This window comes from Haplochromis burtoni, unplaced genomic scaffold, assembly GCF_018398535.1.
Source record: "Haplochromis burtoni strain Fernald_Lab_line unplaced genomic scaffold, NCSU_Asbu1 Contig_55, whole genome shotgun sequence".
NCBI classification, from domain to species: domain Eukaryota; kingdom Metazoa; phylum Chordata; class Actinopteri; order Cichliformes; family Cichlidae; genus Haplochromis; species Haplochromis burtoni.
In genome coordinates this window covers 95623-110547 of record NW_024582416.1, presented here as the reverse complement: position 1 = coordinate 110547, position 14925 = coordinate 95623, and the positions used below count along the sequence as shown (strand labels likewise).

The 14925-nt window shown below is 44.3% G+C and overlaps 1 protein-coding gene across 5 annotated transcripts in view; it reads left to right on the top strand.

The window, feature by feature from the left end:
* LOC102293743 (palmitoyltransferase ZDHHC14) overlaps window positions 1–14906 on the top strand; it is a 58469-nt gene extending 43563 nt beyond the window's left edge. For 3 of the 5 annotated variants that reach the window (XM_005922393.3, XM_014333605.2, XM_014333604.2), the window contains exons 6-10: window positions 2026–2074; window positions 4005–4107; window positions 5931–6040; window positions 8708–8813; window positions 13265–14906. In XM_005922393.3, the coding sequence (XP_005922455.1) occupies window positions 2026–2074; window positions 4005–4107; window positions 5931–6040; window positions 8708–8813; window positions 13265–13735 (839 nt within the window). In that variant the 3' untranslated portion in view covers window positions 13736–14906. Of the gene's footprint in view, window positions 1–2025; window positions 2075–4004; window positions 4108–5930; window positions 6041–8707; window positions 8814–12676; window positions 12700–13264 lie in introns of all 5 variants that reach the window. The other 2 variants (XM_005922396.3, XM_005922394.3) reach the window with 2 other exon arrangements.
* The last annotated feature ends 19 nt before the right edge of the window (window positions 14907–14925 follow it).

Below are 14925 nucleotides of genomic sequence, written 5' to 3'. Positions count from 1 at the left end.
ACATTTTACTTGTGAGCAACGGCACATTTAAATCTTACAAATATAGTTATTTGGCTTATATCGTGATAGATATCGTTATCGTCTGAAATGAAAAAAACATGTCGTGATATGAAAAAACCTCATATCGCCCAGCTCTACCCAGAATTCATAGCGCAGCCCAGCTCAGTTTCCAACAATGGCAGCAGCTAGTTAGTTTTAATATTACTCTTATTATTCTTTCTGGGTCACAAAATAAACGTTTAACATGTTTTCAGGCGAGAATGTAACTGTGTAAACCTCAAATATCTGCTCAGTTTATCAAGACACCACATATTTTCAAAAGCGTTCCGACGTTTTCGGAGACGTCTGTTACCCACTAGCTCGATAGCGAGCCGGGGTCAAGGCTCACTAGAGCCCGTGAGAACACCGGACTCCCGGCAAATCGTTTTCAAACCCACCGCTGTCTTTCGCTACTCAGGTTAAACATGATATACAAGTCATTTAGATAACTTAAAAATGTTATTGTTTGGCTTTTTTTTCATTATTTTATTTGTTCCTGAGTAAATCGGTTTGGCTGAGATTAAAGTTTTTATACAGCTGAATAAACGTCAAGCAGACAGCTGATTATCAGAAGTGTGAGATGCTCGAGAATTTACTCCGGTGTCCTGTTATATTTTAGATAGCAAGGAGTTTATTAAACTTCACCGAAACAATCTGCAAATTTCATTAAAATTTAATAAACTACCATTTTGTCTTTATTTTTAGTTAGCACAGACCTTAAACACTTAAAGCTGTAAGCTAATAATAGTTATATAAGAGCAGATGCTGCTGGTGCAATAAACGGTACGTTTTACGTCCAATGGATGATGATGTGATTAGTCGACTAATTGTAAAAATAATCGGTGACTGGTCAACTATCAAAATAATCGTTTGTGGCAGCCCTACTTTTAAAACACAAGTTAGAAAAGTTGTGTCAAATTTTGTTGAGCAAATTTTAGACATTAGTAACATTGTAAATAGCAAGGCCTAAAAAGTTGCACATCAACATTGTGTCTCACCAGTTTGGACAACATTACAATCAACAGACTGAATCTGTAAGCAACAGATTCATATCAGTGTAAAATTATATCTGCATGTGTTTCTTAATTTGGGAGAATAGTTGTGTTTGAGTTTTCATATCGTGGCATCCACCTGCTCTAGATGAGTTTGTTAAAGCGAATCACAACATGCCCACATCTACCAGACAGGACTGTAAAATAGATTTGAGAAAAATACTGAACCCACACAGCTGACGACATATCTCTGACATCTTTCTCCCAGACTGTCAAACAATAGAGGAAAATTAAATCTGTCTTAATGTGAAACAGCATCCTGTAAGTCACTGTTTCTACAGATCATCTGTGGTTTAGTGATCGTGTCTTTGTGGTATTCATATGATTCTGACCTCACCAGCCTTCAGGGACTGCAGCAAATTTACAAGATGGACCTACGTGCTCATGTTAACGTGCAATCTCCCTTTTATTTAAAAGGCTACATGCAGTTAGCTCAAGGTTGAGTTACAGTTAGACGAAGTTTGGACTAATGTCCTCTGAAGCCATGGATACATGACTGCGAGTGCTGGGAACAGCAGCGTGGGTCAGGATTAGCTTGTAGGGATGATTAAAAATGTTCCTGGCTCAGAGTGGGTATACAGGTGGCTGCAGTCCTTCATAGATACTGATTGTAACCTTTAATCCACTTTGTAAGTCTGAATGAATGAAGAACACAGTAGGTAGAGATGCTCCCTATAACCACTTACTGGGGGCCAGCTCCTTCATCTGGCTCTGTGCCGCTTCTCTACACACTTGGAAGCTAAATTGGAAAGCCAATTAAAGCGGCACACTCGGCTGAGCTCAGTTCTTCTTGTCAACTCTTAACCTTTACTCAGGACAGTGTTTGCAGCAGGTAATGGCGTAGTGCTCAGTATCTCATACAAGTCCCACATTCTGCAAACAGCAAACACGAGCTGCGTGCTGCTCTAACAGAAACTGTTTTTCCCTTTCACAGGCTCTCATCAAAACGGCTTCCTCAGCGCGCTCAAAAACAGTCCTGCCAGATATCCTTTCACTGTTCCACGTCGGTGTCGACTTAAACCTGGATATTTCTTTAAGCAGTCACGTTAATCACACATGTATCGTTGCTGTCCTTCATCTCATCAGCGTTGTTAAAAATAGCAACATCTGCCTGAGTGATGCTGGAGAACTGCTGATTATTGTCGTGGGGGTTATTGTAATTCATCATCAGACTAGAAAAACCTTCATGTGATCTTAAACACTAACTGGGACTAGAGAACATGAGACATCATATTTATCCCAAATTAGCTTCTCTGCATTGGCTGAATTTAGTTGAATAATCAGGCCCCGTCATATCTTTAGGACCTCAGTAACTCGTAACTGTTATCCTAACAGAGCGTGTTGCTCTCGCTCTGCAGGCCTGCTTGTTGTTCCTAGAGTATTTAAAAGTAGAATGGGAGGCAGAGCCTTCAGTTTTCAGGCCCCTCTTCTTTGGACCCAGCTTCCAGTTTGGATTCAGGAAGCAGACACTATCTCTACTTTCAAGATTCAAACTCTGTTTTAAAGCTTATGGATCAGGTGACTCCGTTGGTTGTCTTTCTGAGGCTCAGGTTGCTCTGGGACTTCCCAGGATGCCGAGCGCTGCTCTGGTTGTTGGATCTGTTCTATATAAAATTCCTTAAGGTGAACGCTGTGGTGAACTGGCTCTGTATAAACCTGAATTTCGGCCAGCGTTCTCACAAACATTTATATTCCCAATGATTACTCTGATGTTACACATGCAGATTATTCCATAGGTCAGATTCATCTGCATGCCTTCCATCGCTCTGCTATTTTCTCCAGCTGTGTCTCTTGCATGACTTACATGCATCTGATTAGTCTTGTACTGCGGGGCTTACGCGGCACGCAGGACAGCGAAATTTTTATGGCTCTGACTCGTCTCTGCGTCGCTCTTCAGCTGTGTCATGTGACTCAGACGGTGTGTGTGTGGGTGTTGTTACAATTATTGTGTTTATTGTAGCCACGTCTAGACCGTTGTAAGTCAGATAAAGTTGAGCAAAGAGGTTCATCGCAGCCTTTTAGCTGTGAACTGTTCACATGATGATTTGGAGTTAATGTGGCCTCTGCTGCAGAAGGTTAGATGGAGGCAGCAGAGCCTCGCTTTTATTCGCTTTTAATCATGAAGCAGCTCGTGACTATTTTGGCAGCCCTTTAATGCATTTTCTTCTGCTTTAAACATTTTGATGTCTTCTCTCACTTAAATACGGCGTGGGGTCGTGCGAGGTCAGGACTGATAAGCCCGTTCAGAGGTAGAAATGAAGAGCGGCTCTAAATGATCCCGGTGCTCGGTGTACAACACAAATCCGGTTCAGAGCACGGGCTGCCACACCGCCGCTCTCTCGCTGCCCTTCTCTCTGTGCCTGAGTGCGATAACTTTCTGAGGCAGAGAAATGTGCCAAGCCACGCTGATAAAGTCTGCTGTCCTACAGGGCTTTAATAAAGCTGAATTGCAGTCGATACTATCGCAGCAGGCCTTTGTGCTCGAAGAATGATGACATGTTTTGTCCTTGCTGAGGAGGAAGAGATTGGAGGCGAGAGAAGAAGAGCGTGAGGGCATTATGTAAAGTTTCTGAGAGGATGCAGTATGATGCTAACCTACTGAGCATTTTCCAGCAGCCCTTCAGGCACTTAGTTATGGTGTCTGGGTATTTGTATGTGTCATCCTTGGAGGTAGTGCACATTAAGAGTCAGCGGTGTTTGTTTGTGTAGAGGATTCATCTCGAACAGTGGAGCAGAGAAAATGAGCAGTACGAGCCAAACGAACTGGTAACTGGGAAGCACTGGCGAGAGGAGGGCGGCTACGGCAGCACCTCGGTGTTCGGGCTGGCTCCGTGGGTTGTATGAGCTTTCATATTATCATCTGTCACTGCATGAACACCACAGCAGAGTTATTCCTTGACTTCTTTGTGTCACTGTGCTGGAAGTGGTGGTGTGTTTCTTCTCTGTGTGGTCCATCGTGGGCCTCTCAGGCTTCCATACCTACCTGATCAGCTCCAACCAGACCACCAATGAAGACGTGAGTATGGACACAAAGTGCATTACACCACACGCTGCAGAAACGAGGCAGAATGTTCACGTGTCGTGTGCTAACAGACTCCATTTAAAGGGCAGGAACGCCATAAAATGTTATTTTCCAATCGTTTAAATTGAAACGGCACTAAAACCATTTGATCTTTTTATTGGTTCATTCACTCATTTTCAATTCGGTGCCAGCAACTGGAAAGTAGCGGGCACACGACACGAGAAAAGTTGTGTGATACTAAAGCGTCACACCTGCTGCAGCGTCGAACTGCTCGTTAGTTTTGATATTAACGTGATTAGACTCAGTGGGGGAGGGGCTCCCCACAGGAGCCCCGAGGCAGCGGATCAGAGCTTTACTGGCCCGAGAGAAGAAGACGAGCCCATTTTTGTAATAGTACAACAACACAGCGTCTTTATTCATCGTCATATTCTACATCTGCCAAATCATTTCAATCGAAAGATTTTAAGTATATTTAGCGGAGGGCTCGCAGGGTTAGGCTTGATTTTAATTTATGCGTGAAAGACTTTTTCTTCATGTTGAAGCTGACTGAGCAGCTGCTTTGAATTTTAGCCCAGGATGGTAACAGAGGCTCCGTCTCCATGTTAAAGTACACATGTGATCGCCTTTTTACTGTGGAGAAACAGAAGCCAAGTCTTTGAAAAGTTGTTATTCACAGAGAACACTTTTCTATTCGTTGTCACAAATGTGAGGGGAAACGCTCGTTCTCACATCCTGCAGCACACGCGGCGCCTTCCTGCAGTTTCCTCAACACTAAGCAACGTTTCTTTATTTCATTTTCCTGAAACGGTTTCTTCAATTTTAAATTCTGATAGAAATGATCAAAAATATTGATGAGTTGTTTAAGCCGGTTTGCTTTACAAGTAACATAAGGCCAGTAGCTGGCCCTGAGCCATCGGGTCACTGAGTACACTGACCTCTGGACCAAATATTTATGGGTAACAAAATTGGACCATTTGGGAAAGAGGAGAGCGAACAGTTCAGGAGCCGACACCGTGAGTGTGCGTTGGTGCAGCTTGAATCAAACGTGTAATGGCCTCATTAATGCTGAAGTGTGGGTGTGGCTTATTTCACATTCTGCAAAAAAACAACATAAACACGTCCGCGTCCCAACTTTTTTCAGAAGCATATTCCCAGCATACAATTCAAAATTAGCTTCTAAAATTCCAGCTCATCACATGTAGTTGTTATTTTTTAACGGTTCAAAGAATTTCAAGGTTTAAACCGAAAAAAGGCCCCCGGGCAACTGGCCTGCCGGCCCGCCCCCCCCCTTTTCACCCCCCCTTTTCCCTTCCCTTCCCTTATGGACCTCAGCACTGTGTTTTTTATCTTTATTTTTCTAGTCTTATGTTTATCTAGTGGTTGTGGACTGATTACATATGACAGGCAAATACTTTTAAATATTCGTTCTTTAAAGTTCTCAGTGACGTTGGTTCCTTGCTAGCCTGAAAATCTGGAAACTACAAACACGCTGATGTGTGCATTTTAATCCTTTTAAAAGAAGCGTTTTTAATGGAGTTTCTGATTATTTGCTCATCTGTATGGTGTGTGTTCATTAGCTGCACAGAAGCATGGACTCACAGCTGTAACTCCTTTTCACCTCAGACTGTGAGTGAGTGGTGCTCGAGCTTCGCTGGTGAGCTCAGCTGATTCGAGAATGGCGATGATAATTTTCAAGGTCACGGGACAGAAGTGCGCACGGCACACTTGAGCTCCAGACTAGACACAAACAGCAGCGTCTGTTTATCGATGACACTTTGGATATTTATCTGTCTCACTGAAGCTTTGCATCTCTGCAGATAAAAGGTTCATGGTCATCTAAAAGAGGGAAGGACAACTATAACCCCTACAGCTATGGAAACATATTCACCAACTGCTGCGCAGCGCTGTGTGGACCCCTGCCACCGAGGTAGGCTGGGTGTGGGTGTTTGTGTTTCTGTGAGGCGATGTACGCATTCCTCGATGGTCAGATGAGGACAAAGGGCCCATCGTTCCCTGCTCTGGGGGGGAAAAGCCATCTCAGTGTCATCGTAGTTTCCCATTTTCTCCAGAGGCAAAAATAAAACTGTTACTCAGAAGTGTTTGATGTGAGGAGCTGCTGTGAAATGAGCCTGCCTGCAGCCTTTTCTCTAAACATAGCAAAGATACTGCAAAGCATTTCAGGCCTATTTGAACCAAATCCGAGATCAAAGTTTCCCACATTGATTAGATTTTTATACTTTTCTGCCCATGTGATTGAACAAAAACACAGAGCAGCTGTCAGCTCGTGTCTGTGCGACTGCACGTTGCTCCCCGGCATCGTTCTTATGTGCTACGGTAGATTTCAGTTCCCCATCTGTATATGTCGACATACTGCTCCTTCATATGCCTGCACATGTGGACAACCTTTAAAACTTATTACATGAAGGAACAACACAGCAAGTCATTACTTTAGTTTCCCATCGTACAACTCCACGTTCTGTCAAACACTTCATCCATGTTCCTTACTTTGTAGATTACAAATTCTAGTTCTTGTCATATTTTTCCACTAAAGGAGAGTGAAAGGTCTCCCCAGTATACCACAGTCCACCTTTAAATACCGAACCTTTGAAAAGCTTAAAGACAAAGTGTCCTGAAAGCAAACTGGACTCAATCATTTACATGAATAAAGATTATGTAGGTAAGCAAATTCTGCCTGAAACAAGGAATCGGTAGTTTGATGAATTCTGTCTCCATTCCTCATTTGTTTTTCTTCCAGTTCCATCGTCCTTGTTCTTATTGCGGTTTCTTTTCTCTGGTGCGGGTTTAACAGAGATTCAAAGTTTTCTCTGTGGTGGGTTTTAATGTTTCAGAAGATGGTGACTATTGTGCAAATTCATTACTTTACAAACCCGTCTCTGCCAGTGCCCATTCTCATTACTCATCCGTGAATCTGAAGTCGCAGTTTCCTCTGATTTTTATGGCTTGGTGGTTAGAAATGAGGCGCCACCTTGGATCGACTCTGTCAGAACAGCACAAATATCTTTTTATCCTGAGGAATTTGCAGGTTTTAACGTTGCATTTAAGTACCTGCAGAGTTCCTCAGTATATGCACATGTATAAGAACAGCAATGATGTGTCAGTGTGTTTGGCTCTTCTGTGCTTTTGCCGTCACAAGCTATGCATCTCCCATAACGGCTGCAGCGGGTGGCAAAGGAGAGTCCTCGGCTCACAGGTGGCTGCCGTGTGTGTGTGTGTGTGTGTGTGTGTGTGTGTGTGTGGCGCCACAGGTGTCGCACAGCTGGCCTCACCTGCCTCTTGGACTGAGCGAGCTCAGACCCACAGAGACAAAAGCCTTTTGTGTTTTACTCCCTGCACAGATTCTCCACTCAGACTTTCAAATGCATCAAACTGCAGGTTTCTGCTTCATTCCAGCTCAGTCCTGCTGGAGCTCACCGTCAGCACTTTGTGTTAAATTCCTATCGAGCTTGATGCCTCAGCTGTGTCCGATCGGCCTGTGTTTGGCTGATAAACAGCCCCTATCATCACACGGAGCCATCACTGTGCAAAGTTCAGCAGGTTCTTCTCTAACCAGCAGAGCTGTGCAGCATTAACCTTGGGTTGGAAATGATGGTTCACTCCACAGATGAGCGACTGTACAGTCACACTTAACAGAAAGTGCGCCCTCATTCACTTCCAAGGTGCTGCATATCAGGACATAATAAGATTAGCTGCTCTTAAAATGAGGTAAATACAACCTCAGGTGACATAGTACGGTCTCAGTAATTATTTAACAAAAACTAAAACCATCCCTTCTGTAAGTAACAGCCAGCAGTGTGAGCACTTTGATAAAAGCAGAAGTTTTGGTGGTTTGTTGATCTGAAGCATCCGAGCATGACCGATTGTCAGTAGGGTGTCAGAGGGCAATGTTCCCAGAGCCACAGGGTATCGGCACGAGGTCATCAACAGGACAGTGACCCCACACACAGCAGCAACGGTCCAGTGAAAGTCCAACCTCAACCCTGACTGAATGCTGTAGTGGCACCTTCAGAGAGCTGTGCATAAACATGTCTGCACAACTGACTGAGAGCAACGCTGCAAAGAAAGAGGACAACACTGTCACAGAAAATCATTACTGTAAATTACTGCAGCCAAAGGTGTCGCCACAAGCTACTGAATCATGGGGCGGGCTCAGTTTTTCACAGGGCCGTTTGTTAAATGATGACACGCTGGAACGGGTCATGTGTTGTGCATCTGAGACTGTATTTAAATCATTTTAGAAGCTGGTATTTCCTGACCTGCAGCAGTGGTATCAGAAAATAGTTCACACCGCACACAGTAGTTATCTTTGCTTTTATTGTCAACAGTAAAACCACAGGGTCAGAGTTTAATAAAAGTCCCTCTGTTAGAGCGACAAAGCTCTTTTGTTCATTTGTTTCATTCCGTTTCTTTCTTTGGTCGTCTGCTGACCCACAGCGAGATCAACTCGACCTTTTCCTTTCTGGTTAAAGCAGGACGGGCCTGTCGGAGCTGTGTGTTGTGTTATTGTGCTGCTGAGTGACCTTTGCTGTGTAATGTTTGCTGACGGTAACGATGTTCTCGGCTTTTCTCTCATTAGTCTCATCGACAGACGCGGCTTCGTCGAGGCAGACGTGCCACAGTTGGCACCACCAACCAATGGTATCACTATATATGGCTCCACCCAGTCTCAGCAGAGCCACACGGTAAGACTGTCGACCGACGCCGCTACCGCCCCCCTCCCACCTCCCTCTCCCCTCCAAATGCAGCTTTATGCATCACTTTGTCAGAAATGGCACAGAACAGTGTTTCATCTCTTTTCATGGTGAAACGATAACCAAATAAACTAAACCATGAAATTCATGTTTTTTGTCAGTCATGATGTTGATAAGACGTGTATACCTGTAACTGCTTCACAATAAGAGCCACCCTGTGCAAAGAGCAGGATAATAAAGCACGCAGGATTTCAGCAACTATGAGCTAAAAGACTTTAAAGAGTCTGCCTTCAGGTTCATTTTATCCTCAAGCTGCTTCCTAACGTTAGAGAGTTTATATAAAGTTGCAGTGAGTATTGAAATCTGCACCTGATTTGTTCTGCACGTGTGAAAAGGCCTTCTTCCTGTTCCTTCCTTTCACAGTAAAAGCCCTTAGCATTTACACACTGACTGCTGTAAGGTGAAATGGCTTGTTTAAGCATTACATACAATTTTAACTTTGATTTCACTGGTTATGAAATAGAATATTTATTATTGTTATAAATAAAAAATTAATTACTTTTTCTTGCTTCTTATATATGGAATTCTTATATAATTAAACAAACTAAATTCTCCTTTTCAAGTGAACTTTTTGATCCATGTACACAAATTGTGAAGTTTATAATTATAATAATTATTATTATTATTGTAGAGGTCTAGCATAGATTATTTTATCAGTGTGTATGGCTGGAGAATTAGACCAATAAAGATCAAATGTTGCTTTATTTGTAAAATCTGAAACGTCCTAATAAACTGACTCGGAGAGGGGAGACGTGCTTCAGTAATATAAAGTTACAGCTGTCAGGTAGAAACAGTTTTAATAGTTTTAATCCGACTCTTACATGGGGGAAAAAAAAAATTATGAGTTAATTATTTTTGTAATTTTAGCATTGACAGGAAGTACGTCTGTTTTCGCACACGTGTAGAACAAATCTGGTTTCCTGGCGTGAATCAGGTTGTCCTGTCCTCGTGCGGCTGCCGTGAACGATGCCGACAGTAGACTCTCTAATGATGATGTCAGATTTAGGAATGTAGAGGCATCCCGCGCTGGCCCGGATAACTGGGCCCAGGCACGGAGGCTGGACGCCGCTGAATCACACACAGCTTGGTTTTTTTCTGGTCTGGGAAAGTAAATCCAGTTAGTGTCTCTCATTGCTAGATTGAGATAGATGAAGCTGCTCTAGATTACAGCAGGCGAGTTCTCAGAGTCTGCACGAACCACGTCGTGTTTCTTTAAATCAGGTCGGCAGGTGGGGGTTATGTTGATGTGGAGTCTCTGATTTCTGGTCAGCTGCTCATAAGACGCTCACTCTGAAATCTTACGGAAACTCCTGGAATCGGCACATTTGGAGGATGCTTGTTCAACTTTTTCACTTTGCAGTTGTTTTTATTAAATACACCTGAACATTCTGGCTGTCAGATTATTTTGAATAATGCTTTTTATTCCAAATTAAGTGAAGGAAAAATGATGATTTCCTTTATTCGAATGGATTCTGTTGTGCTGAATCTAAATATGATAAAAAAAACTAAAACAGCTGATTGATTACAGTTTAATTGTTGCACATTATGTGCTTATAAGCTCATGCCTTGTCACCTGTTTATGTTATGTTACAGATTAGCCAACACTTTGTGCACAAACGAACACAAAATACTGTCAGTATTGAGGACAAACACAGAGCCAAGATTCCACAGGAGGCAGGGACGCGGTCTTTGGAGTTTCCTTTGCACAAAATATAGAGAAGAAAATATTTAATTAGTGTTTAAACTGAGTTACAAAGTTTGAGATGCAGTTTACTGCAAATTGCACCAGCAGGTGCAAAAAAAAAAGCACGTCTTATTTTTTGTGCTTGATATTGACATGAAGCTCGTCTGTGTTTAGAAAACTAACTTCTGTATGTCACCCAAACTAACCACACCTAACCGACCCGCTGAGTAAATCTGGCCCTTGATATGAAACATTACATCATCAGGGAACAAAGAAACATTATTTTGGCTCTGCAGACTTCTTTCATATTCAGGTTTGTGCAGATAGAAATGAAAACCGCAAAGTGATTCCAACATTATTTTTCTTCTACTGCCCAAAAAAAGAAAAGTGTTGAATGTGTTTGAGGCTGAATGAACGTCATCCAAATGTGTTGATTCGCTGACTTTTGCCAGGGGTTGTCATCTATCACTGCAGCAGGCTCATGAAAAGATGAGAATCGAAATCACGCCGCAGGCCGTGAACAGGTTTTTGTGCAGTGTCAGGCTGAGTCCCGACACACTCGTGGCGTCCAGTTTACCTCCTCGCACACAGCTACTGAACACCTTTCCCTCTGCCGTGTCCTTGTTGGCACAGAGGCTCGACCTCGTCCTGGTTATTCTCACAGAGATGTTAAACGCTGACGTCATCAGTCATGATCTCTTGAATGGACCGTTGGGCTGAAAGCCACGGGAACATTCCCCAATGTTAGCACGTCCACAAATAACCACCATCTGTCTCCTGTAGCGGTCATGATGAGCAGCCGCAGTCGTCCTGGCTGTTTGCCTGGACGCCGTCAGTGCTTAACGTGTAGCTGTCCAGGTGTGTGTGTGTGTGTGTGTGTGTGTGTGTGTGTAAACGAGTTCTTTAGTGTATTTAAATCAGATTTTTGATTAAAAGCAAACAGTTGGCAGGTCGGAGCGTGCACACCAACCACGTCGTTGTGTGTGTGTTATGTTGTTGTTGGTGTGTGTCGCACGTTAAGCCGGGCATTTTTAGCTCCGTGTTGGCAAACGCGCCTTTGTTTCTTTGTGATGCAGCTTTAAATCGACGGAGACTTTTTAAGCTGTTGCCACGGTAACTGCGTGTGAAACGATGTCATTGCACTTTGATAAACAAACCCTGCTTTCTGGATTTGACTCAGTAAAAGGAGAGAGACTGACTGCAGTCATCACAGGCCTCCCTGAGAGGCTCACATCAGTTCCCACTTTAAGGAGGGGAGATCTCACAAAGCATCTCCGGACTTTAAAGCGCTCGGGTCAGATGTTCGAATGTCCCAGACCACTGTGTGACTTGTTATCCGTTAATGTTGTCGGGAATAACACGCGTCACTCTAATCTCTCCAGTCCTCTTCAGATTTGTTTAAATATGAAACACAAGTAGAATCAGCTTTGTACAGCACGCTGCGAGAGCTGACACAAAAACTGTTTACCTGGCTGTACGAGACATGTGACGGCAAATAAAACTGTCCTAAATACCTGTAGAAACCTTGCTGTGCTCCTACAGCAGGGCGTCAGTGTCTGAGTCACTCTGAGAGGGGGAGAGAGGCTCGCACATTAGCGGTAGAGGTCAGATTTACTGACACCAAAAGATTACTCTCAGGTTTGGTGCTCTGTGGTTCAGAGAAAATCCAAGTTTTTGGACATCTGAATAAAGCAGTGCGTCTCCTGACGACGTCTCAGGAACAGAGAAATGACAGTCTTCCTGTCATAGTATCCTTCTACTGAGGCAAAACCAGAGTAAATGTGGGCTGAATGTTGGGATTACAGGAATGTGAAAGCCCAACACGGCCTGTGGTCAGCAGCCCGTCTAGGTATTGTTTCTGCCTTGCTGCTAATGAGTCAGTCGGTGTTCACAAAGCCTGACAGCACTCTATTTTCCATCAAACACCGATGACGTAGCCTGGCGCTAACGTGGAGGTGAGCGTGTTTCCTGTCGTTGCAGTGCAACAACCTGAGCCTAGCTTCCATAAGTCGATACATGGAGGACTGATAACACTTAAAAGCACATCTGTTCTGCTGTCAAAGGTCGCTCGGCCTGTGTTTACATCATGTCTGTAATCTGCTCTTTTCAGGTCAGTGAGATTGAGGCAGAAAGGTGAGATGTGGAGGACGAACCTCTGTGCTTCCCATTTCCTCCCCGTGAGGCTTTGGGGGTGGTGTGGGGTGGGAGGCTGCATCACGGGGCTCTTCCTGATTATTATGCTTTTAATTTCTGGTACCTCTCACACCCTGTGGGCTTTTCATCTGCAGCTGCTCTGTAATATTGATGACTTTGTGGTGACAAACGGCTAACAGGGTTAAAGCTAATCTCTCTGTGGCTGATGTGTGTTATCGCCGACTCGGCGTCCTAACCCAGTTACCGCTCGTTATTGACACATCCACAGCGAGGCGATCAATAGGCCATGAAGCAGGGACTTAATAGCAGCTCTGTGTATTGAGCTGAGCGGCTGTGGCTCTGCATCCTAACGGGACACTAACACCTTCTCTTTCTTTCTTTCTCTCCCTTCCCTCCTTTGTCGTCTTCACGCCTTCCTTTCGTTTGTTTTCTTCTTTGCAATTTTCAAATTCTGCGTCACTGCCATCTCTCCCCCCCAATGTCTGTTGCTTTGACCCGCACACCCCCTCCCTCCTCCCTTCTCCTCGTTGGTGCTTTCTCTCAGTGTGACCAAGACCAGTGCATTCAGAGCACCAAATTCGTTTTGCAGGCCGCCGCCACCCCGCTACTCCAACACCAGAGCAGCGAGCCTGTCATCCTAACCACATCCCCCGAAAACGGAGGGACGCTACCTGGCCGCGCCTCCCTCGCCCTGACGGGGCCCTGCACCTCACTGCCCCTCGGCCAGCCCACCCCTCCGACCTCCACCTCCAGCTTAAGCTGCCACGAGGCCGCCGACAAGCTGCCGGTCCATGGACACACCCTCACACACAACCACAGCAACCCCCTGCAGGAGTCGTTGTTCCAGCACCACTTCCTTACGCCAGAGGAAGTGCCGTCGCCGCCCGGCATGCTTCACTGCGGCAGCCCCATGGGCCACAGCCACACCACGCAGGCCGGCTTCTACGACCCGGCCAGCCAGGACTCGCTGCACGAGGACTCCGTCAGAGGGCTGGTGAAGCTCAGCTCCGTCTGACGCCCCCAATGAAAACACTGAGATCACTGAAGTCTGCTGACCCCCACCCACGCTCACAGGTGGTGGTTTAAACTCAGCTGTTGGAACCTGTGGACCTAAATCAGATTTGTCTTCTGACGTTTTTCTTCCCAAACGTCGCAGCTGGAGCTGGAAGATCCTTCCTGTTATTTTTGTTTGAAACTCGGGGGAAGTTTAATCCGTTAACTCTTTGGAAACTTCACAGGAGACGTTTCAGGTTTTTATTCCACTTGAATCCAAAATAAAAGTTTGGGTGAGAAGGCTGAGCGTCGCAGCTCTGACTCACTTCTTTTCTAAAACCTTCTCCTGTGTGCCCGTTGCTGATTGGACGGTGTCTTCTTGCCTTTTTTTTTCCTTGGACATGGTCAGCAGTGCGATGGTTGATGTCTTCATGTTGCATATCATCAGGCTTTTCTATGTAAAAGAGACTGTTGTATTGTACTATGGTTATTACAACTTACAGATTATATTTCCTGTGGATATTAATAAAACCATCTTTTTATCACATTTGGCTGCGTTTCTATCGAAGGCGTTTATGTGACAGTCATGTGATGCTGACGTTTTAACATTTATGGATGATTTTGAGCTCTTAGCTGGACGCACAGAAAAGGCCTGAAACAGAAGAGCTGTGGGTCCACACCTCAGAGGGTCAGTCTGGCCAAAGACGCTGATGGTTTGGTAGAAACTGACACTCCCACTTTTAATGCTCTTCCACCCCCTTGTGGTCGAGCAGAAACACTGCAGCTAAGATTTAAATTTACATTCTCTTATGAAACCAAGAGGAAAGGATATCAGCCTCATGTTTACTAACATTAGTGTGATGTCACACCAGCTGTAGGCTGACTTTAAAGGCTCAAAGACGGTGTGATGACTCACAGTTCTCTCTTGGTCTGCTGAGACAAACAAAAATCACATTATTATTTAAGGATCCCTGAATTTCAGTTTTTGACCAACAAAAGCCACAAAAATATCTGAGCCTCGTCATCAGTCTGTGACCCCTCTGCTGTGGGCAGTTACAGTAAAACCATGTTTGTGTTTGGGAAGTTAAAGAATTGCAAACACAATTCCTGAAAGTTGGGAGGAATTAAAATGTAAATAATAAGATTTGAGGATATTCTTCTTAAACCCATAATTTATTCATAATAGAACATAAACAAAAAAACATTTCAAAT